This window comes from Ceratotherium simum, chromosome 33 (genome assembly GCF_057802395.1).
Source record: "Ceratotherium simum simum isolate JZ-2026a chromosome 33, ASM5780239v1, whole genome shotgun sequence".
Classification (NCBI taxonomy): domain Eukaryota; kingdom Metazoa; phylum Chordata; class Mammalia; order Perissodactyla; family Rhinocerotidae; genus Ceratotherium; species Ceratotherium simum.
The window spans coordinates 23,319,388-23,347,357 of NC_141932.1; the positions used below are offsets into that span (position 1 = coordinate 23,319,388).

At 55.3% G+C, this 27,970-nt stretch overlaps 1 protein-coding gene across 1 annotated transcript; it reads right to left on the bottom strand.

The window, feature by feature from the left end:
- Nucleotides 1-27,189, bottom strand: CATSPERG (catsper channel auxiliary subunit gamma). Its single transcript, XM_014796081.2, is given in 30 exon segments — nt 1-443; nt 535-634; nt 721-813; nt 2,111-2,200; nt 2,425-2,520; nt 2,659-2,722; nt 2,888-3,044; nt 6,076-6,132; nt 6,283-6,363; nt 6,477-6,595; nt 6,731-6,929; nt 7,030-7,092; nt 7,414-7,627; nt 8,361-8,473; nt 8,556-8,714; nt 9,778-9,889; nt 10,401-10,530; nt 10,633-10,683; nt 11,238-11,357; nt 11,516-11,575; nt 12,574-12,711; nt 14,468-14,639; nt 19,887-20,042; nt 20,936-21,008; nt 21,197-21,320; nt 21,667-21,811; nt 25,628-25,681; nt 25,768-25,991; nt 25,994-26,106; nt 26,705-27,189. Coding segments are annotated over 30 exon segments (4,056 nt in total). The 3' UTR covers nt 1-149.
- Between the last annotated feature and the right edge of the window lie 781 nt (nt 27,190-27,970).

Here is a 27,970-nt window from a genome sequence, read left to right on the forward strand (position 1 = left end):
TGGTCCTGAAATGAGGCTTTATTTGGGTCTGAAGAAGTGAAAATTCAAGCAAAACAGAAAGAAAAGCCTGGGACGGGTGACTGGCTGCATTTCCAAGATGGCCCAGGCAGTGAGGGCGGAGGGCGGCAGGGCTGGGGCAGGCGAGAGGCTCAGGCCAGCGACCTCCTCCTCGAGGTCTCCTCAGGCTCGGCCGCGTTCTCCTCGGCCACCCTGGAGACGGCTCTGGAGCTAACCCTGGAGCCGACCCTGGAGCCGGCCCTGGCTTTGGTCCGAGAGGGACTGCTGAAGACTCTGGAGGAGGTGACGTAGGTGGAGTAGGACTCCGAGGCGATGATGTTGTTGATCTTCCAGCGGAGGACGTTGCAGGCCTTCACCATCAGCGGTAAGAGGAGGCAGAAGGCGATGTAGAGGAGCACCAGGCCGACGAACAGGCTGGCCGACACCTGCAGGCCGCACAGCAGGCGTGGGCGGGCAGTGTGGGCGGGCGGGCAGCCCGGGCCCACCCACCGCGGGGCAGCTCCCGCAGCCACTCACCATGAGGATGAACAGGGCCCGCTTGGCACTGAGGGGGAGTCCGTGGATGTGCAGCAGGAAGGTCAGCTGGTGGTCACAGTACGTGCTCTTGTCCACGCCTCTGGGGGAGGCAGTGCAGGATTGGGGGAGGAGGCGGGCCCCGCACAGGAAGCCCCCGACCCCACCTGGGCCCCATGCCCGGCTCACCTGTTGCTCACCAACACCTTGAAGAAGAACTCGGGGGCGAAGATGCTATGGGGAACGGTGTCATGGCACGGGGAGTTCTCCAGACACAGCCACCTGGGGGCCCAAGTTCAGGTACTTGGGTGACAAACCATGCCTAGCATGTGCCAACCCGATTTCTCCACAAACCCCACGAACTCCGCGTGAGCCCCCACGAGGCGCAATCTCACACCTTCCCTGACTCACACCTTCATTCATTCATCCAAGAAAGCTGACGAGCGCCTGCCACGCCACAGGCTGCTCGTGTCCTCGGTCATTTCCTGCTGCCTGTACACCTCCATCCGGCCGTTCCCCCTCACCATGCGTTCACCTAGATTACGGACTGTATACCCTTCATGTGCCAACTCCTCATTTATTCCCTGCTGCCCTCACTCCTTCATCCCACAAATAGAGCCTGAGCACCTACTAGGTACAATGTCACGCCTTCGTGCATTTATTCCTTCCTGAATTCATCTGTTCAATAAACACAGGTTGAACGCTGCCTAGGCACAAGATGGTTACTTCGTTCATCCATTTACTGCCTTCATTTGCTCATGGCATCATTTTCTTCCTTTCACTGAATCCAAAATAGCTATTGAGCCCCTCTATACTAACTTGTGCCTCCGTTGTTTTATTCATTCCTTAAGACCTCCACTCAAATGTCAGTAAATGCCTACTACGAATTATTTAGTGAATTTGTTCATTGTCTCACTCAACAAATACTGTGTTGACTCTATTCAGGACCTGTGCCTACAAGGGAGACAGACCCCACAGGAGACAGTGATGGCCCAGAGAGGTCAGAGCTGGGATGGGGGGGGCACAGGCAGGAGTCAGGGCTGGATGGCGGCACAGGCAGAGAGGTCAGAGCTACGATGGGGGGGGCACAGACAGAGGGGTCAGGGCCGGGATGTGGGGACACAGGCAGAGGGGTCAGGGCCAGGATGGGGGTACAGGCAGAGGGGTCCAGGCGGGATGGGGGACACAGGCAGAGGGGTCAGAGCCGGGATGTGGGGCACAGACAGAGGAGTCAGGACCGGGATGGGGGGTGCAGGCAGAGGGGTCAGGGCCTGGATGGGGGGCGCAGGCAGAGGGGTCAGGTGAGAATGGGGGAAGCACAGGAGGCCATGGGAGCCAAGTGTCCCATCTAGAACAGTCAGAAGTCCTCCCGGAGGAAGGGGCATCTGAACTAAGGCGGGAAGAAAGAGTAAGAGGGACCAGCACTGCACAAAGAGGGTCCAGCCTATGTAAAGGTCATTCGCATTTGAGGAACACGAAGGCGTTCAGCGTGGCTTGAAGATCAAGAGGTCTCCCAGAGGCAGAATGAACTGTGGGCAGGTGGGGGAGAAGGCGGCCTGCAGCGGGGCCGTGCACTCACTCGATGCCCAAGCTCTGGTGGGACATGATGTTGAAGGCCGAGTCCTTGGTGGTCGTCCTGTTCTTCGTGGTCCAGATGAGGCTGTCGGTCCTGCAGGACCGCGTGACCTCAGCGGGGGCGGGGCGGGGCCTCAGCCGCCGCACAGGGAGGCCAGCAGTGCGGGCAGGGGGCGGGGTGAAGCCTTTGGTGGGCGGGGCCTCGCGGTGTGGGCGGGGCCAGAGCCCTGCGGTGGGCGGGGCTTGCAGCGAGGGTGGGTCTGCCGACGCGCAGCAGGGGAGGAAGGCCGATTCCGGGCCGGGTCTCACAGGGATTACCTGTCCAGGGGGCTGTTGAAGCGGTAGATGTCCTCCTCGCTGTATTCCTTGATGCTGTCCAGGGTGGGCCCGCCGCCCACCACCTTCAGCACGTAGCTGCCGGGAGCAGAGGTGCGCATGTCCGGCCTCGGCGTCCGGAGTCCTGCGTCACCTCTACCACGCTCCCCTACTCTGCCCCCCTACCCACCCCAGCCGCCCCACACCCGTCAGCCGCTGGCTTGGCCACGCCTTTACCTGCCCTGAAAACTGCCCGACTCTCCCGTCACCAAATCTTGGATCAGGAAGAAGGGGTAGAAGACTGTGGGGTCGGAGCGGGTGGAGGCCGGGAGGAGAAGCAATTAGCTTGGCCCGAGAAGTGGAGGACGGAGAGGGGAGGAAGGAGAGATGAGAGGCCGGTGGGGGGCGCGCACAGGGGAGGCGGGCAGGCAGGAAGGGCGAAGCGCACAACGATCTGGACCCGCACCGTCGCGGAAGAGGAAGCAGGGCATCTCCGGGTCGACGTGCACGCAGTCGAAGTAGTGTTTGTTCTGCAGGCGGTTGTACTGCAGCGTGTAGGTGATGTCGAAGGCCAGCCGCTTGCCGGGGGGGCAGCCGATGAGCACTGGCACCAGCAGGTTGCCCTGAGGAGGGGGGAGAAGAACCTCGTGCTGGACGCCCCACACACACACCCCTTCTCCCACCCCCAACACCACCACCTGCCAGGCTCACCCTCACCAGGGGGCAATAGGATCATTATCATCGTTGAAACAGTAACTGCCACCGCTTATGCAGCTCTTACTGTGCGCAGGGCACAGGGTGATGTTCTAAACGCTTTACATATTCAGATCCATTTAATCCTCAAAACAGCCTTGCATGGTAGAGACTATTCATATCTCCATTTTAGAGATGGCAAAAGTGAGGCACAGAGAGGTCAAGCCGCTAATTAATGATCCAAAGCCACACAGCTGGTAAGTGGCAGAGCTGGGATCGTGGAACTGAGACGGGGTGGCTCTGGCCACCTCCAGAGGAAGACGTATAAACACAACCGCTGATACCCACACCTGGAGCGGCCAACTCCTAGCAGACTGCGTAGGGCTGAAGTTGGGCCTGAATTCTCAAATACTAGACCGGGGGAGCATGGGCTCGATGAGGGCAGTAGAGCCCAGGATGGGGGTCAGGGAACCCATGACATTGTCTTCAGGGTGAACAGCCCATGGCTCATTTCAGGGTGAGGGCCCAAGGGTTTCACCCAATTGTCAGAGGGACAGGGGCATCCAGAGACTGTGGCCTGGGCTTGACAGCGACCGTAGACAGGTGTCGGTGGCTGTAGATGAAGCACTTCCCATGCTAGGCCTGGGCCAGAGGCTTTACCCTGTTGGCCACTGGCTCACTGGGAGGTCTGACGGGCATCTCAGATTCCATTTAGCCACAACCCATCTCGGACTGTGGCACCTCATCCTCCACGTTCAGGCTCAAAGGCTTGGCCTCAGCCTGGAAACCTCTCTCTCTCTCTCTCTCCCAAACATCCAGTCCATCCAGATATCCTGTTGTCTCTGAACTTCAAAATAGAGCCATTCTCTCTCCCGACGCCTCGACTTCTCCGCCTCACCCTTGCCTGCCCACCCTTGTTTCCTCCCTGGTCTCCCATCTGTCCCCCACATGCAGCCAGAGGGACCCTGTGGACGCCCGAGCCGCTCCTCTGCTCAGAGCTCTCCCGGGACGCCATCTCGCTCGCCACGGCCCGCCAGGCCTCAGTGATCTGCCCCCATCACTGCTCTGACCTCGTCTCTCTCCACCTTCCTCCTTCCTCACCCTGATCCAGCCACACTTGCTTCTCGCTGTTCCTTTAGCCTAACACAAGAAACATCCTCCTGCCTCCAGGCCTTTCCACCATCATCCCTCTCGGGTATGCCTTTCTCATTCATAACCCCGTGGCTCACTTCCTCCCCTCCTTCAAGTCTTTGCTCAATGCCTCCTCCTCAGCCAGGCCTTCCCTGGACCATCCTATGGAAAATGCTCACCTCCCCGCTGCCCCTCGCTGCTAGTTTTTCTCCTCTTAACACACAGTGTCTTTTATTTATCTTTCTTATTGCCTGACTCTGTTGTGGGTTGACCTAATTTGGAATAGGGTCTTTACAGATGTCATCAAGTTAAGATGAGGTCATCGTGGATTAGGGTGGGCCCTAACCCAATGACTGGTATCCTTACAGGAAGAGGGAAATGTGGACACAGACACACAGGGAGAACGCCTTGTGATGACAAAGGCAGAGACTGGAGTGACGCTTCTACAAGCTGAGGACTGTTACAGATTATCAACAACCACGAGAAGCTAGGAGAGAGGCACGGAACAGATTCTCCCTCAGAACCTCGGACCTCTGGCCTCCAGAACTGGATGAGAAGGAATTCCAGTCTGCAGCAACTTGTTATGGCAGCCCCAGAAAACAAACACACACTCCCCCCAGAACATCAGCTTCACGGGGACAGGAATTTTGTCCGTTTTGTACACAGCTGTAACTCCAGCACCTAAAAAAATGCTGGTGTGTGGTAGGCGCTCAGCGAATGTTGGTGGAATAAATGAATAAGTTTCAGGCACAGGACGTGAAATCTGTTCCTGGCCTGTCCCCGTGATCCCAGGCCCAGCCCCATTCCCCCTGTGGCCCACCTCCAGGGCTGGCCTGCTGAGAGGCGCGGCAAGCCTTTATTCATCTAACCAAATTTGACTGAGGACCTACTATGTGTAAACTCATTTCTTCCCTCCTTCATCCAACATATTTACAGATTGAGAACGCACTGGTTATCAGTGAGCTCCAGTTTCCAACTGTTCCAGGATGGGGAGCCAGAGAGAGGCGCCAAGCTTTCCAAATACACGCGCCTCTTGATCTGGTGAAGTGGGGGTGAGGAGAGAAAGGGAGGAGGACCTGAAAGGCCCCAGCCTGAGAATAAAGAGAAGCTCAGACCACACCCCGCCTCAGCACTTGTTTGCTTGTCTGTTTAAAAAAATAACAATCATTGGCTTTTTTTACACTTCATTTTAGATGGCTAATATGGCCACACGGTTATTCTCACAACCTTTTTGACTGCCCTGGATCATGTCAAGCCCGGAGGGAGGAGCCCCAGGTCTGGCTGCTGGAGAGCGGGCCGGAGAGTGAGCGAGAGCAAGGCCTCGGGGTCAGGTCCCTCCTCTACCACGTACTAGCCCCCTGCGTTCCTCTGAGCAGACGTCTGCGCCTCTCTAGGCCTCAGTGTCTGGCTCTGTGCAAAGCGGATATCGCATGTGTAAGCAAGCGAAGAACCAAGGACGCAAAGCAGTGAACATTTGCAAATGAGGAGCAACGTGGGAAAGAAGCACCAGGCTGGCCGGCAGGACGCCTTTGTGCCAACTGGGAAAAGAAGCCCTGTGTCTCACATCCTTCACTTCCCCTGCAGAGCAGTATCAGAAGGAACATACAAGCTTGTGTGCAATCCACACAACCATTAAGGCAGTCCTTTCTGAAAACATGAATGGATGAAAGGAGGGAGTGGGTGGGTGGGTGAAACGAGGAAAATGAATGAGAAGGAAGAATTTATGAATGCTAGTAGGATTCCCACCGGGGGCACTAGGAATCGGCCCTCTTGAGACTGGACCCAACCCCTTCCCTCCCGCACAGGACCCAGTACCGCAAGGTCCAATACTTGCATGCGCGGCCCCTGGTGTGTGTTCTGGAAGCAGTGCCCGGCCGAGCCCACCACCTGTGGGTAGGAGCCGGCGATGATGACGGCCGCGTGGGCCCGGTCTTCCCTTGGTCCCGCGCCCCTCCCCTCTCGGCAGGTGACGATGGCCGCTGCGTGGGCCCTGACTTCCCCTCGTCCCGCGCCCCTCCCCTCCGGGCTTGGCCGCACCTTGAGCAGCATGGAGGTCGTCAGGAGGTGATGTCCGCTAATGCCCTGCTCAAAGCAAACCCTTTTATCACTGAGCGTGACCTGGGGTGGGGGCAGACATGAAGGGTCAGCAGGCCTGCTGGAGGACCCAAGGACGGTTCAGAGAACCGCGGCCTTCCAGCAGGGCCACTGCACCCCCCGACGCCTGGCCTCACCCAGAAAAGCACCGAGCTGCGATTAACAAGGACCTTCTGCTTCACCACGGCCTCGATGCAGTCCGGGTTGGCCAGCACCACGCCCAGGCCCAGCTGGCTCTGCAGCTTGAACAAGAAGCCTGCTCGGAGCAGAGGGAGGGGGCAGGGCCTCGCGCCAGACCCGACAGAAGCCCCGCCCCTCGGAGAGTGCCCAGGTCCCAGGCCCCGCCCCCACGACTCCCAGCCCCCCCGCCACCCAGGCCCCGCCCACAGACCCTGCTCGGGCTCCGACTTGAACGAGTGCCCCCGGGCGGTGAGGAAGACGGAGAAGCGGTAGCTGGTGCCCTTGTCCAGGAAGATGCGCTCGGGCAGCTCGTGCTCGGCCTGGAGGTCGTAGATCTTTTCGTAGCTGTCCATGTCAATGTGCACGTGACCCGCGCTCTGCCAGCTGCTCGCCAGGTAGGAGAAGTAATCCTGGGGGATGGGATGCGGGGCAACGTCGGCATCCGGAGAGGGGGCGGGGAGGGGTGTCCGGGCGCCGCCCCTCCGCCGCCTCCCAGCCCTCTCCGCGCACCTGGTCCTGTTTATTGTTCTTCCACCAGCGCCAGGTGGGGTCGTGCACCGGGTCCGCGTATGGCTGCAGGGACCGCCGGCACCGTGAGATTGGGGGGCGTCCCCAGGCAGGCGGCATTCCCAGACCCCTTCCTGGCCTCACTCCCAGCGCCTAACCCAAAGCAAAAGATGCATACCCCGGCCCGCCCCCAAGCCCCACTTTCAGCCCGGCGGCCACACCTTCAAAGCCATCTCCCCAAAGCACGGCTCGCAGCCCTCCCCCAGCCCCCACTGAGCCTCAGACTCCCAGGCAGCTCCGCTCTGTTCCACCCTCCACGGCCGTTCTTGCAGCCGCGCAGGCCCTCCAGGCCTCCTCCGTGCCGGCTCAGACAGCCCCGGCGCCCACCTTGTCGTACTTGGAGTGCAGCCAGAGCAGGTAGTAGACGAGGCCCTGGTAGACGGCGAGCGAGTTCTCGCTGTGGAAGCCCGAGGGCTCCAGGACGCGCGGGGGCCGCGCGCGGTAGCGCTCCTGGCGCGTGTAGATCTGCGGGTTGGGCAGGTCCCGCAGGCGCATCACCGTGAAGGGGCAGAGGTTGGTGAAGGACAGCGTCGGGTGGCTCCTGGCGGCGGCAGCGGGGGGCGGCGGCTGACTTTCCGCGGGCGCCCCAGGAGCCTCCGCAGGCCTGTTTCCCCCTCTGCGCGGCTGACTCCCCGGATCTAATCCGGCCCTGCCTTCCTCCCCAGTCTCAGCCCTGGCGCCCTGGACCTCATCCTGGACGCCCCCCACCCCCATGGTACTCAACCTCCTAAGCGTCCTTCCACGTCCCCCTCTCTCCCCGCCCCCATGCCTCCCTGGGCTCCTCTGCAGGTGACAGAAGGATCATTACTGAACACAGTAACACCTGACCTGCAGTCCCTCCCCTTAGGCTCCCAGGACCCTCAAGATGAAGTCCAGGTTCCTCCTATGACCCCAGGCTCACCTTGTCCGCCCTACCATCACCACTGCACTCTATCTGCACCGTTCTTTCTCTCAGTTCTTGAACACCCAGTCTCCTTCCCTCCTCAGGGCCTTTGCACATGTGGTTCCCCTGTCTGGAACACCTTTCTCCATCTTATCACCTGGCCAATTCCTCCTTACTCTTCAGGTCACAGAGGTGCTCATGCACCTTCGTCCTGGAAGCCCTCCCTGATGCGCCCTCCCCCAAGGCTGGGTCAGGCCCCTCCTTTGAGCTTCTGTAGGCCTTGGCTCCCCCATCACAGCCCTGAGGCTGTCACTGGGGATGGCTTGGTCCCCCCGGGGCGGGAGCAGTGCCTGGGGCTGTCCGACTCCTGCTGTGGTCCAGATCTTCTCACCCCTGCCGCTGCACGAGGTAGCGTTCGCTGAGCTGCTGGTACATCAGAAGCTGCTCCACAGGCACAAGCCTCTTGACGAGCTGGCCCTGCTGGTTGTTGATAAGGTACACCAGCTGCGGTGGGAAGGCGGGGCCCAGTGAGCTGCGCTCAGCCGCCTGCAGCACCCCCATCGCCCCCCAGCCCCCCGCCAGGCACCTGGTACAGTTTGTTGTCCTCGTAGAAGAGGGTGACCATGGTCTCATTGGGGGCGTGGAGAGAGGACTGGTGCATCGCCTGTAGGCTGACGTGCACCTGCCAGCCCTCGGACGGGAACAGCTTGTACACCCGGTAGCCGCCGTCCAGGAGGTACCAGATCTGGGCGGGCGACAGCCAGGGGTGTGTGTGAGGGCCATGAGGACCTCTGACCCCACCTCTCCCTCTCCAGCTGGAACCAGGTGAGCTCCCGTACCTTCTCTCCCTACTTCCCAGACCCCAGCCCTCTGTGTCCAGCCCTCACTCACCATGATGCATTTCTTCCATGTTTCGGTCTGCTTGAGTTTTTTGTTTTGTTTTGTTTTGTTTGTGAGGAAGATCAGCCCTGAGCTAACATCCATGCTAATCCTCCTCTTTTTGCTGAGGAAGACCAGCTCTGAGCTAACATCTATTGCCAATCCTCCTCCTTTTTTTCCCCAAAGCCCCAGTAGATAGTTGTATGTCACAGTTGCACATCCTTCTAGTTGCTGTATGTGGGACACGGCCTCAGCATGGCCGGAGAAGCGGTGCGTCAGTGCGCGCCCGGGATCCGAACCCCGGGCCGCCAGTAGCAGAGCGCGTGCACTTACCCACTAAGCCACGGGGCCGGCCCCTGCTTGAGTTTCTATTACTTGTGACTTAAGCATTCCTAATCTCGACCCCCCGAAAGGCCGTGGTTCCTAGGGCTGAGCCCTCTTGTTTCTTCTCATTCTCTGCACCCTCCAGGGTTTCACCATCCCCTCGGCCTCAGTTTCCCATCTCTGCACTGATGCCCATTCCCCCCCAGCCCCCCAACGCATTTGACTCTAGACCTTGCCTCCTCCTCGGCCTCAGCCTGTAGGACGTCCGCCCTCCGTGTGGCCTCCTCCGTGAAGCCCCCCCTGAAGCACACATGCCCAGCCTGGGTCAGGCCCTCCTCTGAACTTCCGTAGATGCTATTCTCCCCACTGTGGCCCTGATTACTCTGAACTGTCACTGTCTGGGAATGAGTCTGTCTTCCCAATGGACTGTGGCCCTGTGAGGGCAGGGCCCAGGGCTGCCTCGGTCGCCAGTGTCCCCAGCACTGCGTCAGGCATACAGTAAGTGCCCAATATTTATGAAATGAGCAACCGCAGGGAGAGAAGGGAGACGCTTGGGGTTGGGGGGTGGGCAGAGAGGAAGTGGGGAGAGGGGCAGGGCAGCCCACCTCCTCGGTTTCTGTGACAACAGCCACATCGCCACGGAACGAGCTGACCAGGTACTTGATGGACAGCTCCTTGGGGAAGTCCGCCAAGTAGATGAAGTTTTCTTTGTCATAGCTGCAGGGGCAGAGAGGGGAGCTGGGAGTGCCCAGGCCAGGCCCCAGAGCGTATCTGATCCCCCCCAGCTCCAGGCCTCACATGACGCAGGAACCGTGTGCTCAGGTCTTCACTAGCCTTGTGAGAACGTGCAAAGGAGGCCTGCAATTCTAGCCTCTGCCCCCCCGAAACCCTGGGCGACCTGCCAATCTGTAAGCAGGAGCATTCAGCTCACCTGGTAGTTTGCCAACCGCCCACGTTGTTGGCTCAGGGCCCCTAGGCTCCTAAGGGATGAAGCATCCTAACCTTTCCGCAGAGAGTGCCCTGCTGTTGCTCACATAGGTTGGGTCCCCACATCCAGGCTCCCACAGCTTTAAAACATCAGCTTCCCCCACCCTGGTCCTCACCATCCCAGCCGCGCTTCCCCGTCACAGTCCTGATAACTTCTGGGCCTGGGCATCCTCTAAAACCTCGGTGACTTCAGCCCTCACCCTAATGGGGCTGGGGAGGCAGAATATTGCCCGCCCTGTACCTCTGCAGGAGGAAGTTGCCCCAGATGAACAGCAGCTTGTTATATGGGTTGTAGACCATGCCCTTGGGGACCATCGGGAAGTTGGTGTAAGACTCCGTCCCTAGGATCATCAGGAACTCCAGGCCTCCAGCTGACCGGGCCAGAGGCAGAGTGGACACAGCAGTGAGGTGGGGTCGCTGGGCCCTTCCTCAACCCCACCCACCTTTGAGCCCCCTCTGTCTTCCCCTCCTACCATCAGGGATGAATTCCGGGATGGTGTAGAGGATGGCCAGGTAATCACTGACTACAGGTGGGGAGAAGACAGCAAAATCTCCTGAGGCCCTGAGCTTTCAAACCTGAAACTGGGCGAGTCCTCAGCTTTCCAACCCCTCCAAAAAAACCCTCCAATGGCTTCCCATTGGGGCCTGTTACCCCTGAGAGTTTCTTTATGTGAATTATAACAAGGCACTGCCTCTGAGAGGATACAGTTTCGTTAGGGCACAGGACTTGCCTCCTCTGATTCCTTGGCTGGGGAGTGCAGTGCACAGCCTATACAACTGTACATGGCAGCCCTGTTCTCAGTTCAGGTAAAATCAAATTAAATTTCCCTATTGTGAGCCACAAAGCCCTTCCTGATCTGGCTTCTGCTCACCTCTCCAATCTCCCTCCCTCTATTCTCCCCCTCTGTTCCAGTCACATTATCTTCCTCTCAGTTTCACCAGCCCACCCACCCAGGAGGGACATGAGCAACATTTCCCTCCAGCTCTATGCTGGGCACAGACCCCACAGGATGCGCGCGCAGTTCACGATCTGGGCTCCGCCCCTTGGCACTCAGCCCCCCTGTGGTGCCCCAATTACCCAGGTCGTAGCGGACCACCTGGAAATACTTCCGGATGGCAGGCTCTTCGATCTCCACCAGCAGCAGCAGACTGGAGTCGTCCGCAGTGTATGTGGCCCAGGTTATGGAGCAGTTGACAACTGGACGAGAAGGAGGCGGTCCGGAGACGCCCCTGGACCGCCCCTCTCCACGGTCTCTGTGACTGCATCCTTTCCCGTCACCTCTCCCACCCTGCCCTGCTCTCCCACACCCTGGATCCCCCACCCGGCCGCCGCAGACCCCTCTGGGAGATGGGTACCTTGTATCCCTTCGCACACGGACTGCTGCCTGGGCAGCATCTCGAAGGACACGCGGCCATCTGCGGAGCAGGGCAGGCGCACGCTCAGGCCCCGCCCAGCCCAACTGGCACCCCCCGAACCAGCTCTCCGGCTGTTGGGGGGCAGAATGCTGGCGCCTCCCTGACCCTTAGTCCTTCGGACTCCAGGGAGCAGGTCTCACCCCCCCGCCTGTCAGTCACTCACACCTGGCCTATCAGAGCCTGTCTCTGCTCAAGTCTGGGCATGTGACCCAGAATGGGCCAATCAGAGTTCACCCAGGTATTTGTGATACAGCTGAGGGAGAAGAGGCGGCTCTCATTCTCTTGGGGTGACTCAAACTGGTGGGAGATGCGACCCTGATCTCCGGGGGGCCATCTTTAACCCCCATGAGAGGAGTATCTACCTGAAAATGAAGCCAAGTCATGGGGCTCATGATAATAAACCAGTTATAGCACCCGCCATGTCCCTAGCACTGTCCTAAGACTTTCCCATATGCCAACTTACTTAATCTTCCTATCAACCCCATGAAGCAGGTACTACTACTCCATTAGCCCTATTTTGCAGATGAGGAAATGAGGCCAAAAAGAGAAGTTAAGTGACCTGTCCAAAGCCACAGGTAACTTAGGTTGGGTGTGTTGGAGCAGTCTGTCTCCAGACCTGTGCTATAATCACTATGCTATACTACCTTGCCAAGAGATAGACAGAGTCCTGATGATATACCCAGTGAGCGCCTGGATCCAGCCATGCCTGAAGTTGGCCTCTGGTCTTTTCAACTATGTAAGTCTACAAATTCTTCATGCCTAAATGATTTTTGAATTGGGTTTCTGCCCTTTGAAACCAAACACATCATGAAAGATACATAATACACCCCAGGTCCTACCCCTACAAGTGCATAAACCCATCCCCACTCACATGACAACCTCCAGCCTGGGACCCCTCCTTAAGGAACACGGTGAGGGGTGAGGGCCTGAGGTCAGAATTCTTAGAGGTGAGAGTGTATGAAGGGGTCTCTTGGGCTGCCAGAGGCCCCCACTCTTACCTGTGATGGTCCCAAAGTGGACATAACCTTCATGCTTGCCAGTGGTGAGGGCCATGATGTACTCGGAGCCGTTGCTATGGAAATGCACAGGGCACAGTTTCTTGATGCACTCAGTGGCCAGGACACGAACCCAGCTCCCTGCAGGGGCCAGCATGAAGCCTCAGGTCCAAGCAGGACCTGGGACCTGAGCCCCTAGTCCACATTTCCCTGGCCTTAATGTGCCTGTTCCTTCTCCTCTCCTGCTGGAGCGGCTGTTCGGTGTGGCGTCTGAGGGACCCTTGGCAAAGGGCCCCAGCTGCCTTTGAGAAAAGCCCCCTTGCTCTATCCATGAGGTTCAGATTGGGCTGACCCCACCCTTGCATTCCCCTGGCCAGAGCGATTGGTTCTGAGCTGGGCATGTGACCAAGCTGGGCAAATCAGAGACAGTCCCAGCCTGCAACCACTAACAAAGAGATGCTCTTGGGCCAGCCCCATGGCTTAGCGGTTAAGTGCGAGCGCTCCGCTACTGGCAGCCCGGGTTCAGATCCCGGGCGCGCACCGACGCACCGCTTCTCTGGCCATGCTGAGGCCACGTCCCACATACAGCAACTAGAAGGACGTGCAACTATGACAGACAACTATCTACTGGGGCTTTGGGGGAAAAAAAGGAGGAGGATTGGCAATAGATGTTAGCTCAGAGCTGGTCTTCCTCAGCAAAAAGAGGAGGATTAGCATGGATGTTAGCTCAGGGCTGATCTTCCTCAAAAAAAAAAAAAAAGAGATGCTCTTCTCTACGGCCCCTGAGGGCACAGAAGTCTGCAGTTGCTGGTGGAAGGGGAGGCACCATGGCCACCACAAGGAGGGGCCTGTCTAACAGCTACAGTGAGCCCCTAGATCCAACTATGCCTGAAACCAACTTGCTCCTGCATTGTTCAGCTATTTAAGCCAATAAATACCCCCTTTCTTTGGCTTAAACCCATTTTAATTTGGTTCTCTCACTGTCAAAGTGCCCTAAGTAAGAAAGGGAGCAAAATGGGGCTGTTGAGAGCATGCACTAACTAATGAAATATAGGTTACAGTACAAGTTTCTGTGCCACTATAAGTGCTCCTATAAGCTGTCTAAGTGGCATTTCATCTAGATGGGGGGGAAAACTAGAAGAACTTAGAGGGCTTTGGTATCATTTAAAAGATGAGGCTGGGGCCCGGCCCGGTGGTGCAAGCGGTTGGGTGCGTGCGCTCCGCTGCAGCGGCCTGGGGTTCACCAGTTCGGATCCCGGGTGCGCACTGACACACTGCTTGTCAGGCCATGCTGTGGCGGTGTCCCATATAAAGTGGAGGAAGATGGGCACAGATGTTAGCCCAGGGCCAGTCTTCCTCAGCAAAAAAAGAGGATTGGCAGATGTTAGCTCAGGGCCGATCTTCCTCACAAAAAAAAATAAATAAATAATAAATAAATAAAACATGAGGCTGAGTCAGAAGTCTCTCTTCTTCCTCTCTGATCAATCTCCCTCACGGCTTTGCCTCCCCAATGGCCCGTCTCTATTTCTCTCTCATTGACTCTCTATGCCTCTCCCCACCCCCTGGATTTCTCTCTTGTTGTGCATCTCTCTTGGTACGCCTGTCTCTGTCTTTCTGACACTCTCTGTGCCGCGTGCGTGTGTCTGTGTCTCTTTCTGCCCCCTCCCTTCCCTCTCACACCTCCCTGTTCCTTCAGCTGGTTCTCAATAGCTGGGAGGGCCTGGGAGGAAGCCTGGCCCCGCTATAGAGGGGAGGAGGCCCACGCAGCGGGGGCAGCGATGATTCAGGACCTTGGGAAGTTCCTCCCCCCCACCACCACGGCAATTCCAGTCCCAGGTGCCTCCAGCGGATGGGCTCTCTGGGGCGCCCCCCTGCCTGAGGTGCCACGGCCCCTCACCACTGCCATGGTTGCTCTCGTGGAGTGTGACATAGGTGCCCGTGAAATAGTAGACAAGCTGGTTCTGCCGGATGAAGAGGGTGCTCTCGGTGGCGATGGCGTCGTAGATGGTGGCAGTGAAGCCGGCCTGGGGGCAGTAGAAGGAGCCTACCCAGCAACTGTCAATGCTCAACTGCAGGGGGCAGAGCCAGCAGTGAGCAGCTGGCCTTGGCCTCAGCCCCCACGTCCTGCCTTGGCGGGAGGTGCCTGCTCTGACAACTGCTTGGGATGGACACAGGCAGCTGGCCCCAGGGTGCCCTCCCTGCTAACCCTGCAGCAGCACCTTGCTGGCCAAACTTCCCCAACATGGGCCAGGGAAGCAGGCACCCCTGGCTGGAGCCAGCTGGGGCTTTGTGTGCTCCTAGAGTGGGGCAGTGCGCAGCATACTCAACAGTGACAGCAGTCCCGGCTCCCCAGACCACAGTCAGGGTTGTACCCACGTGGATCCAAAAGATTCCACGCTTGGCCCAAGGCACATTTTTAATAATCTTATTCTACCTAGAACACATGTGGCTGTCAGGCTGACACTATCTGAACTCACTGACTGATCGCTAACACTGCCAATTCCGCTAACAGTGGGAAAGCACCACCAAGGATGGGTTATTGCCTAAAAGATTGAATCTAAATTTAATCAAGCTTCTAGCGCTCACTACCAGTTTATAGTCAATATGGGGTGTTATGACCGAATTGTGCCCCCTCAATTTATATGTTGAAGCCCTAACTCCTGTGGAAATTAATAAAAGAAACCTTAACTAAACTGGAGTCGGGAAGGCCTGTATGGGGAGCTCTCATGCTCCCCACACGTCGTCCATTACACCAAACAGGAAGAGACACACACCTGCATTTTCCACAGGAAGTGAAACTACTTTACTAGTTAAGGAAGGAAGATTTTCTCCCCACCCAGCAACAGCCCAGCCAATGAGAAATGCCACAGCTCAGCCAATGAGAAATGCCACAGCTCAGCCAATGAGAAGCTGTGGCCACCCTGAACTGTTATTCTCCCCCAATGGACTTTCATTTAGAACAGCCCACATATTCCCCCTTTTTTTCTACAAAAGCAGCTCCGCTCCTTTCTTTTCCAGATTTGCCTATGGTTTGCCATAGCATGGGCATCCCAAATTGCAATTCTTTTGGCTATTCCCGAATACACTTGTTTTGAGATAAAATAATAGGTGAATTTGCTTTTTCAGTTTACTCCACAATGTGACTGTGTTTGGCAATAGGGCCTTTAAGGAGATAATTAAGGTCCAATGAGGTCATAAGGGTGGGGCCCTAATCCTATGGAACTGATGTCCTTAGAAGAAGAGGAAGAGACGCCAGAGAGCTCTCCCTCCACTTGTGTGCACAGAGAAGAGGTCACATGAGGACACAGCGAGAAGGCACTTTCTGCAAGCCGAGGAGAGAGGCCTCACCAGAAACCAACCCTGCTGACACCTTGATGGTGGACTTCCAGCCGCCAGAACTGTGAGAATATAAATTTCTGTTGTTTAAGCCACTCAGTCTGATATTTTGTTATGGCAGCCTGCACAGACTAATACATAGGGTCAGAGGAACAAGTTAATCAATTCCACGAAGAGGCAAGCAGCCAAATTCTATAGGACAAAAGGCCTGGTTTCTTAAATTGCCTGAAAAAAGGCGGTTGCTGGGGGCAGGGAGCAGACTTACAGGTGAGAAGAATATTAAAAGACTTAACAACCAAATGCAACGTGTTGATCCTGATTCAAACAAAGCAATTTAAAAAGACGTCTTTAGAAAACTGGGGAAAATTGACTATGGCTGGGTTAGATGACATTAAGGGGTTATTGCTAATTTTTCTGGGTATTATAATCGCATTGTGGTTTTATTTTTTAAAAGTCCTCATGTGTTGAAGATACTTCCTCAAGTATTTCAAGAATTTACAGGTGAAATGGTATGACGGCTGGGATCTTCTTTAAAACACTCCAGGGGGGGCCAGCCCGGCGGCAAAAGCAGTTGGGTGCCCGTGCTCTGCTTCGGTGGCCCGGGGTTCACCGGTTCGGATCCCAGGTGTGCATCAGCACACCGCTTGGCAAGCCATGCTGTGGCGGCGTCCCATATAAAGTGGAGGAAGATGGGCATGGATGTTAGCCCAGGGCCAGTCTTCCTCAGCAAAAAGAGGAGGATTGGCAGATGTTAGCACAGGGCTGATCTCCTCACAAAAACAAAAATACAATAAAACACTCCAGGAAAAAAAAAATGATGGGACAAAAAAAATAAGAAAAATGTTGATAATTATTGAAGCTGGGTTCAATATACTATTCTCTCGACTTCTGTGTCTAATTGAAATTTTCCACTAAAAAGTGGACTTTTCCACTAACTCTTCCAATAAAAAGTATAAGTCAAAACAAAACTCTAGGCTCTGCTGCTGAGGGAAATTTCATCAAGTAAGGAGAACCGAACATTCTCACTTCTCCTACCCTATTCAGCATCAAAAGAGTGTCCTTGAAAATGTTATTTCTTAAAAAGTCTTGTAATCCAGACTACAGAGGTTATTGCTATGCCTGGTGAAACTAACCTGCACCCTCTAAGTCTGTCATTTTGATTAGTGGTCATACTTAACATATTGCTCTGTTAATATTTGAAGTGAAGCCTCTGTTTTCTGGAAGAAATACTTGGAAATTTTCTTTGTTAAGCTAGAAGAGGATTACCACATCTCCTCCCTTCTCCCACATATGTGAGGAAAAGAAAAGCTGTGAGTCAGCTGGATTTCTTATTTGAGCAAGGTTTGAGAATTCTGATGCATTTAACTCAGTAAGCAGCATGGTGGGTTATCCTGGCCATGATGATTGAGTCCAGGTGGGCAAACGGCCTGAGCTATACCAAGTGGAAGGAATCTTGTGATTTGGTAGTTAGGGGGTAACGGCAAAGATCTTTCCCACTGGATGTGGGCCTCTGCCGTTCCAGGGTACAGAGCTGTTCTGACCATAAAGTCCATACAGAGGAACCTGGTCCAAGAGATGAAGAGAAAGAAACTCAGGCTTGGTGACATTGTTTGGAATCCTGGGTCAAGCTGGACCTGAAGTCCTGAATTTTTTTGGTTACATGAACCAACAAATTTCCTCTTCCACTTTTGGCAGATGGCTAGTTGAGCTCCCAAATCCATTTCCCCCATATTCTTTGGTAATTGAGTTTTAGAAGGGCATGTGCCACCCAGGCAGAAATTATATTTCCCAGCCTCCCTTGCATTTGGATGTAGCCAAGTGACTAATACTTCACTAATGGAATGTGAGTGGCAGTGGAACTTGCTGAAAAGAAAATAGCTTGCCCTCCATGTCTGCTCTTCGTCCTTCCCATTGGCTGGAATGTGGACACGGGCCTGACCCAGCTCCAATCCTACAGGTGGATCAATACCCGGGGTCTAGGGGGTGATGAATCGGGAAAATGGAAGAGACCCGGGGTTCTCACTTCTGGGCTGTGATGAGAATGAGCAACAGCATCTATTTAAGCTATTCCCTTTCAGGGGTCTCCGTTACAGCATCTAAACCTGAGCCATGCAGGGCTGCGGAGAGCCGCGCACAGGGAGGATTGCTAAGGAATCCTAGAGGCAGTCTGGGGGGGAGTGGTGAACTGAAACAGGAGGGAGGAAAAGAGAGAGGAGACAGCAATGTGGAGAAATGCTGGTGATTAAAGAATGAGAAGAAATGGGCTTTTATTTGGGAGTGATGGGAATTTTTTGGAACTAGATAAAGGTGGTGGTTGCACATGTGAGTATGTAATAGTAAATGGCACTTAATTATTCACTTCAAAATGGCTAATTTATGAATTGTATGATTTTCACCTTGATAAAATTTTTTTTAAAAAAGGGACAAGAATAAGGATGCCTGAAGTTCACATGGGACTTGTCATTCCTGTGACATAAACTCCTCCACTGCCCTCCAGATCTCTTTAGCAGAATCCACATCAGCCACGTACTCCCTGTGGGTGTGTTTGGGTCAGGAGTTTGTGAAAATTGAGTGATGTCTGGAAAGACTTGGCCCAGAACAGAGAGATCTGACACAGGACAGGGAGATGGTCCATAAACTGAACAAATTCAGTGGAAGCAGGAATTCAGAGCCAGAGGGAACCAGCAGAACGTTAATCCATACGGGGTTCTCAGAAATCATGGGCGGGGGACTGTCAACACGGATGGGAGGAGGCTAAGGGAATTTCCTGGGGTTGCCGTGGTGCATAATTGTTATCTCGGACACAGTTAACAACCAGCATCTCCTCCCCACAACTTGGGGCAAAGCTACTGATTTCACTCTGGGGGACCATCCTTTCTCTGCTTCTCGTCTCACCTGCCGTGCTCACAGGACAGAGCTCATGAACTGTGCTAAGCCAGCTGGCACATTCCATTATTTGGGGACACATGACTCAAGCTGGACCAATCAGGACCAAGGAAATAAATGTCAGATTTTTTTTTTACAGCTATTTGGGGAACAGATGTTCCCCTCCTCCAGCCTGGGAGTTGGGATGATATGAGCCACTTTGAGGACGGGGCTAATCCAGAGGAAGAGGAGCTGAGAGCTGGCGTCTTCATTTGAGCCCTGAATCAAGCCAGGCCTGAAGCCTGATCTGTGCCTGGGCTTTGCCGTTAGGTGCACCTACGAAACCCATTTCTCTGCTTAAACCAAACTGAGTTGGATGGATTTCTGCCGACAGCTGCACCAGCTCAAACGTGTTTCGGTCATTCACACCAAAAGAACCTTCTTCAGACACTCCTTCCCCGTTTTGAGAATAAAATAGGCTCACGAGGCTGAATTTGGAGCCAGATGTATATCGCAATTCAAAATTTCCAGCGTTTAGCAGGTAATATGGCACATAAGCCATCCATATGTAAACCCTAAGCAGCACCCCATCATCAGACCCCTTAATATTTCTGCGGGGCAGCATCTGAATATGAAATGCAGAATATCTAAGTGGGATGCAGAAGCACTATAAATAGCCTGCGTTAGCCCGGGTCGGGGTTTCTCGACAAATGAGTTTTAGCCCCAAATTTGTGAAAACACAGTTTTCAAAACTTTTTGGATTTCAGAATTACAAATCGTGCACTTTAGTAATAATAGCTTTGACGCACACAGTATAGTACTTATTAACTTATATCATCCTCACAATGATTCTGCGAGGTAAATATAAATATTACCACTTGACAGATGGGGAATCTGAGGCCTGGGTAGGTGAAGTGACTTGCCCCAGGTCCAGGATTTGAACCTAGGCTATCTAGCTGCAGAGTCTTACGTCTTTCCTTCGTGCTCTCTGCCCCTTACGGCACTGGTATGTCTTGGGGGACCCCTTCCATAGCCCCAGGCCCCACCCCGTTTTAAGAGCCGAGGCCCAGACCCTTCAAGAGGCCCCAAGCCACTCTCTGTCCTGCACCCCTCACCTCCACGAGAAAGAAGTCCTTGAAGCTGGTGTCACTCAGCAGGATGGACTTCTCCCCCGGAATGCCGCCCAGGATGAGCACAGGCGCCTGGTCCACGGTGTACCACAGGGGCCTCGACGGGGCGTTCACGAAGTACCGGGGGACGAGATCCAAGAGCTGCGGGGGAGGGGCAGGAAGGCTGCTCGACACTCCCCCTCCCCTGCCATGGCCCCGCCATCTCATTTAGGGTAACAGCCAAAGGCCTCACCCTGACACAATTTGTCCCTGTCACCTCTCTGACCACTCCCGCCTTGCTCCCTCTCTCCCAGCCACAGGGGCCCCCTCACTGCTGCGCGGACTCACCAGGTACATTCCCACCTCAGAGGCTTTGCACTGGCTGTTCCCTCTGTATGAAACGCTCTTCCCCTCGTATCCACACGATTCCCTCCTCTCCTCTTTCAAGGCTTTACTCCAATGTCAACCTTCTCAATTATGCCTTTCTTGATCCTTCCATTAAACACTTCAATCCCCTCCTGCACAGATCCAGTTCCCCTCACTCTGAACTCTCCAGAGCACATACCACCTTTTAACCCACTGTGGAATTTACTCGATTTCCCGTTTACTGGTGTAGCGTCTGTCTCTCCCACTAGAATGTCAGTCCTGAGAGGGCAGGGATGTGGGTCTGTGTGTTCACTGTCGTGTTCCCATGGTGCCACACTGTGTGCTCAGGAAGTGCCTGCTGAATGAACGAATGAGTGAATGAATGCACAGTGATGAAGACTATGGTGCGGGAGTCAGGCAGACAGTTTCAAGTCCGGTTCCCCGTGTGCATGCTGAGACTGTGGGCAAATGGCTCCCTCCCTTCGGGGCCTCGGCTTTCTCCTCTTTAGAATGGGCCCATGAGAGTGCCTTCGCTCACAGGGTCACTGGGAGCACTTCCCTTCACCCGGGGCCTGACACGACGTAAGCGCTCTGCTAATGGGGTCTGCCGCTTGCTTGGGAAGTACTCGGGGCCCCGGCCCACAGTCTTTCACCCCGTCTTCTGCCTCGCCCGCTGTCCGGCCCCTCACCTCATTCCCCATGGTGAACTGGGGTACGTTGCCTCGCTGCCTCTGCAGGAAGCCGTTGATGTTCACCTGAAACCTGGGGCAGGTGTGGGGCAGGCACAGGTGAGGGTTCCAGTTTCAGGGGCTCCCGCCACAGCTCACAGCCACCTCCCCGCCCCATTCCCTCCCTCTGGTCTCCTCCTGGCTTCTCTGGGGACCTGGGGATTAGGAAGTCCCTCCCAGAGTCTACACCTGCCCCCCTCCCCGGGGCTTGGGAAAGGGCACCTTTTATCGGGAATGAAGGGCCCCAGGCCATTGCTGCTGACGTCCACGTGCATGACCACGCTGCCGTTCTTGATGGGCATGGGCGTGTACCAGCTCATGACACACACCTCTGCGCTGCACGGCTCTGCGGGTGGCCAGTGGGCATGGAGGCTGCGGGGCCTCCCAGCGCCCCTTCAGGCCACAGACCACTGGCATCTCCCCGCAACTCCCCATGCGCCCCTCTAGGCCACAGACCACACTGGAGCCTTTGTGTGGCCCCATCTAGGCTGTGGAACCTGCTGAGGCCCCCCCGTGCCCTCCTCCAGCTCACAGACCCCAGTGAGGCCCCCAAGAACCCCCACCCCCCTCCAGGCCATGAGCCCCTCTGCTGACCCCAGCCTCCCCTACAGGTCATGGACCCTGCTGAGGCCCCCAGCACCGCCCCACGCCCCTGCCAGGCTGTGGCCCCTGCAGGTGTCCCCCAGGCCCACCTGTGCTGCGGAAGGGGGCCGCCTCCATCTGGATCTGCAGCTGCTCTATCTTCCAGTGACGGAAGTTGACTGGGGACTGGAAGGTGACCAGTACCACGGGCTTCAGCCCCGTCAGGTGGCCCTTGCGGACCAGGGCCTCGGAGGACTGAGGGCAAGATGGCCCCACAGGTGTGTCCTTAAGATGGCCTCTGGGTCCCCTGTGACTTGACCCCACCTTTAGTGGCCTGTCTTCCTGGGCTGGGTGGGGAGAACAGACTCCACCATGGGAAGGGCAGAGAACGTGGTCTAGGTTTGGGGCTGGGATCGGGGGTGGACCAGGCTAGGAGAGGGGCAGAGGGGCTAGGGGCTGTGGAGGGAGTCAGGAGGCCTTCCTGGAGGAGGTGAGACCAGAGCCAGAGTCTTCAGACAGAATTTGGATGCAGGGAATGCACAGGGAAGTGCGGCACAAGGTAAGCAAAATGTGAGGTGGGAAGGAATCTGGACCCAGAACTGCTACAGTCACAACACTTCCCTCCCTGCAGCCATTCCCAGGCCCACCCCCGCCCCCAGACTCTCTGCCACCCCCACCGGTCAGAGGACAGCCAGGTTTGGGCTGGGGCCTGGGGGTGAGGGTGGGATGGGGCAGTTAGACAGAAAGGAACCGGGGAACCTTGGCCAGGGCCCGTCAGATCCTGGCTGGGCTGAGAAGGGCAGGCAGGGCTTAGAGTGGAGACGGAAGGAGGGAAGGAGAAGGGTGTTCCAGGTGCATGGAACAGCATAAGCAAAGGCTTGGAGGCATCCCCAAGAGAAGGCTGCACTCAAGCCACTGTGGGTGGGGTGTGGGGTGTGGGGTAGGGGTAGGGGTGGGCTGTGAGACCGGGGCGAGAGATTTCACGAGTCTGACAACCTCTGCACAGGCTTCACCCTGAGGAACGCCTTGGCCAGGGCCCGTCCGATCCTGCCAACTACACCTGGCCCCCTGCCTCTGGGTTTCCAATCACAGGGTAGCAGGTGATGGTGGGGCGGGACCTCCTCCCTGTCAGGGCAACAGGGGCCACGACCACCCTGTCCTGTCCAACCTCAACTCCTGCCCATACCATGGACCAGCCTCCTCACTGTCTTCCTGCTCCCCACACGGCAGGAGGGAGCCTGTGAACACGAGTCAGATCACCTCCCTCCTCTGCTCAGAACCTTCTCAGGAATCCATCTCACTCAGGGTGAAGCCAGGTCCTCACTACAGTCCATGAGGCCCTAAAACTCTGCCCCATCACCTCCCTGACCTGTCTCCTGCCATGGCCCCCTCGCTCGCTCTGCTTCAGCCACACAGGCCTCTTCCCTATATCAGGGCCGCGGCGCTGGCTGTTCCCTCGGCCTGGACTGCTTTCCCAGTTCTCCTCATGGTCGTCCCTTTGCATCATTCAGGTCTCCGCTCAAGCCCTGTCGGAGAGACCTTCCCCACCCACCTCCGCTAACACCCTCCTTTCTAACATAGCACCTTGTTTTATTTTCCTCGTCGCACAGATTACTCTCATAAATGATTTTATGTCTTCACTTGCTGCTTGTCTGCGTCCCTGGCGGGCTGAATCCACAAGAGAAATCTGGCCTGTTGTTTATCATTGTATTCCCTCCCTCATTGTAAAAAAAGGATCTGACTCATAGCGGGTGTTGAATGAACAGATAAAGGTATTATTATTGAACTTTTACAGATAAGGAGAGAAGGTTCATGGAGTAAAACTCTCTGCCCAGGGACACATTCTAGAAACTTGTTGCTAGCAAGCACTGAGCCCTTTGAACCAAGCCCTGTGCTAAGTACTTCACACATATTTAATCATTTTATGAAGTGGATATGATCCTGATCGTACCCTTGCTAAGTATGAGGAAACTTTGGTACAGAGAAGTTAAGTAACTTGCCTGAGATCACACAGCTGTAGGAGCAGAACTGGGATTTGAACCCAGGCAGTTTGGCTCCAGAGCCCAAAGTATTAACTATCATGCTATACTTCCTCCAAATCAATGTTAGTCAGTGGCAGATTCAAACTCAGATCTGCAGCCTCCAGAACTTTAGTTCTAGACTATAACATTCTACTGTCCTCAAAAAACTTACTCGAGCCAAAACAATCTTGAAAAAGAACAAAGTTGGAGGACTCACACTTCCCAATTTGGAAACTTACTACAAAGCTATAGTAATCAGGACCGTGTTTACTGGCATATAGATAGACATATAGAGCAATGGAATAAAATTATACCCAGAAATAAACCCTTACATTTATGGTCTATTGATTTTTTTTTAAATAATTTTATTTATTTATTTTTCCCCCAAGCCCCTGTAGATAGTTGTATGTCATAGTTGCACATCCTTCTAGTTGCTGTATGTGGGACGTGGCCTCAGCATGGCCAGAGAAGGGGTGCGTCGGTGTGTGCCCGGGATCCGAACCCGGGCCGCCAGCAGCGGAGCGCGCGCACTTAACTGCTAAGCCACGGGGCCGGCCCTGGTATATTGATTTTTGACAAGAGTGCCAAGACAATTCAATGAAGAAAGAATAATGTTTTCAACAAATGGTACTGGGATAACTGGATATTCACATGCAAAAGTGGGACCCCTACCTCACACTATATACAAAAATTACCTCAGTATGGACCAAAGGCCAAATGTAAGAGCTAGAACTAAAAAACTCTTCAAAAAAACATGGGAGTAAATCTTCATGACCTCTAGTTGGGCAAAACCTTCTAAGACAACACAAAAAGCACAAGCAACAAAAGAAAAAATTGATAAATTGGATTTCATCAAAATTAAAAACTTTGGTGGTGTTTTATGGTATGTGAATTATATCTCAATAAACATAAAACTTTTGTGCTTCAAAGGATGCCATCAAGAAAATGAAAAGACAACCCACAGAATGGGAGAAAATATTTACAAATCATATATCTGATAAGGAACTAGTATCCAGAATATATAAAGAAATTTTACAGTGCAACAATAAAAAGACAACCCAGTTTTTAAATGGGCAAAGGATATGAATAGACATTTCTCCAAAGAAGATAGATACATGGCCAATGAGCATATGAAAAGATGTTCAACATCATAGTTATGATGGAAACGCAAATCAAAAGCACAATGAGATACCATGTCACACACACTAGGAGGGCTATAATCAAAGAGATGGACAGGAACAAGTGCTGGTGAGGATGTAGAGAAACTGGAACCCTCCTACGCTGCTGATAGGAATGAAAATGGTGCAGCTGCTTTGGAAAACAGTCTGGCAGTTCCTCAGATGTGAAACAGAGTTAAGATATGACCCAGTCATTCCATTCCTAAGTATATACAGAAGACAACTGAAAACATATGTTTACGCAAAAACTTGTACATGTTCATAGCAGCATTATTCATACTAGCCAAAAAAAAAAAGTAGAAATAACCCAAATGTCCACCAAGTGATGAATGGATAAACAAAATGTAGCACATCCAAACAATTTAATATTATTCAGCCATAAGAAGGAAATACTGATACAAGCTACAACATGGGTGAGCCTTGAAAACGTGCTAAGTGAAAGAAGCTAGACATAAAGGATCACACATATGATTCCATTTATATGAAATGTCCAGAATAAGCAAATTCATAGGGACAGAAAGTAGATTAGTGGTCTCCAAAGGCTGGAGGGATGGGGGTACAGTCTCTTTTTGGGGTGATGAAAACGTCCCGGAATTAGATAGTGGTGAGGGTTGCACAACTTTGTGAATATACTAAAAACTATTGAATTGTACACTTTAAATGGTGAACTTTATGGTATGTGAATTATGTCTCAATTTTTTTTTAGTGGCAAAAAAAAAGCTTCCTTGAGCATCTTCTATATACCTGGTGGGATACAGGGAATCTTCTTGAATCCTTAAGGTCCCCAGGGTCTGGTGGTACCACCACTATTAAAACGTTAGAGATGGGGAAACTGAGGCCAGCACAGAATGAGCTCCGCTGCACCCACTCACCTCTCCCTTGCAGGAGTAGTTTATCTTCAGGTAGTAAGGGAAGCCCAGGTACTTCTGTAAGGAGAGGTTGGGCAAACGTCCAGAGCCCAGTAGGTTGCGGGTCCACACCTCTCCTGTCCCCCTGACCCCAGTCCCCTCACCTCGTCCGGGTCGATGGGCGCGTCCACCAGCAGGCTGAACACGCTGCCCACTGTGTCCAGGGGCTCTTGGTCGAAGAAGCGGTCGCTCTCGCGGTTCTTGCCTACCGTCGCGAACTGGTTCAGGACAACCTGCCAGGTGCACTCCTGGATATCCTCGATCGCCCACAGCCTCCACGGTGCCCACGGCACCGCCAGCAGTGCCCACAGCGCCCGCAGGACTCGGAGTCTCGGCCACGCAGGCCCAGGAAGGGACATCGCGGGGCAGCGCGCAACGTCGCTCCAACCTGGAGAATGCCGGGGTCAACAGCCGCCGGCAAGACTGCGCGGGCGTGCGGTCTTCTGAGATCCCGCCACGCTCCTGCGCCGCGCCCCGTCCCTGCTCCTGGCCCCGCCCCTGCTCTTGCTCCGGGCCCCGCCCCCGCCCCTGGCCCCGCCCCTGCTCTTGCTCCGGGCCCCTCCCCTGCTCTTGCTCCGGGCCCCGCCCCCGCCCCTGCTCCTGGCCCCGCCCCTGCTCTTGCTCGTGGCTCCATCCCAGCTTTTGCTCCTGGCTCCGCCTCTGCTCCAGACTTCGCCCCTGCCCCATCCCCTGCATCTGCTCCCACTCCGGATCCCACCTCTGTTACTCCAGGTCCCGCCCCTACTGTTGCTCCTGGCCACTCCCCTGCTCCTGGTTTCGCCCCGCCTCCTCGTCCTTAACCTTGCCCCACACTTGCGTTTTGCTCCGCCCCTGCTCTGCATCCCGCCCCTACTCTTCACCTGGTCTCGGTTTTTGTTTCTCGCTTTGGCTGAGCCCCACCTATTTTCCCCAGTCCTGCTACTCCCTCTGGTCGCGCACCTGCGCCTGGCTCCGCCCCCACGTCTTGCCCCGCCCCCCCACTTCTCTTCGCACCGCCCCCTTCTCCTTCCTCTGGCCCTGCTCAGGTACGTGGTCCTGCACCTAGCCTCGCCCCTCTCTCGGTCCTGGGCCCGGACCTTCCCCACGCCCCGCCCCTTCCCCGGTCCCTGCCTCTGTTTCTCGCCTAGAGCTGGATCCCCGCTCCGCTTCCACTCTTTGTCCCGCCCTTGTTCCTCGACCCGATCCTGTTCTCCGGCCCGCCCCTTATCGACCCGCCCTTTCCCCTTGTCCTGGGCGAGCTGTTCTTCCTGAGGATGTTCCTCGCCCCGCCCCCGCCTATGGCCCCGCCCCTTCTCCTTAGAGACCCTCTCTTCGCCTTCGGATGTCTTCTCGCTGCCGGCCTTCCCCGCGCCGCGAGACGCCTGCTCGCCTTTTGCTCTCTCCTCACCCCGCGCCCTCTCCTCGCCCCGCACCTTCTCGCTCCACACCGGCGCTCCCTTGTCGGTCGGCACCTTCCCGATCCTCACCTTCCCCCCAGACCGCGACACCTTTTCGCCCCACCCGTTCTTCTCACCACCCCTTTCCATGCCCTGGACAGCCGCCGGCTCCTCCCCTCAGCCGCTCCCTGCTCCTCGCCCCGCCCCCTGCTCCTCGCCCCGCCCCTCCTCCGCCCCTCCCCTCCGCGGCCCGGTCCCTCGACTCTCCTCCCTCTCCCCGGTCTCTCCCCTCCTCGTCTCCCCCTCCCCTCCCCGCCCTTTCCCCCCCCCTCCCCCCCCCCCGCCTCCCTCCCTGGGCTGGCCCCAGGCACCTCCCTCTTCCCCCCGCCCCGCGGTACCAGTCACTTGGGTTAAACCGGTCAACCGTCACTGGGCCGCTCCAGTCCCGCCCCTCTTGCCCGGTCTCAAAATGGCCGCTCGCACTTCCACAACCGACTTCCGCCGTTTCCGAGGCACGCCGCCCGTGCGCGTCTCCATGGTAACGCGCATCCGACAGGCGCCCAGGGCTTGGGGGCGGGAGAAGGGCTGGGGGGGCGGTGCTCAAAACCCGGGCGCGCGGGGCCTGGCCGGCAGAGGGCGCTGGAGGCCAAGTTTGTGATCCGAAGGCCGTCAAGGAGTTCCTATTGGTTGTTCTGGCAGCGGTCCTTCTACCCAATCAGGCTTTTATATCAAAAATTCTATTCCTAAAAAAAAAAGTTTGGTCTCCTTGTGGGAATTAATCTGACCGCGGCTTAACAGCCTCCTGTACAAAACAGGGACAAAAACAGTTGTGGGAAATCAATGAGATAACACATGAAGAGTGCCTGGCGCAAGTAAATATTCAATAAGTTAACAATTTACTTTTGTATTCTGATGCCTAACAGATAAGGAC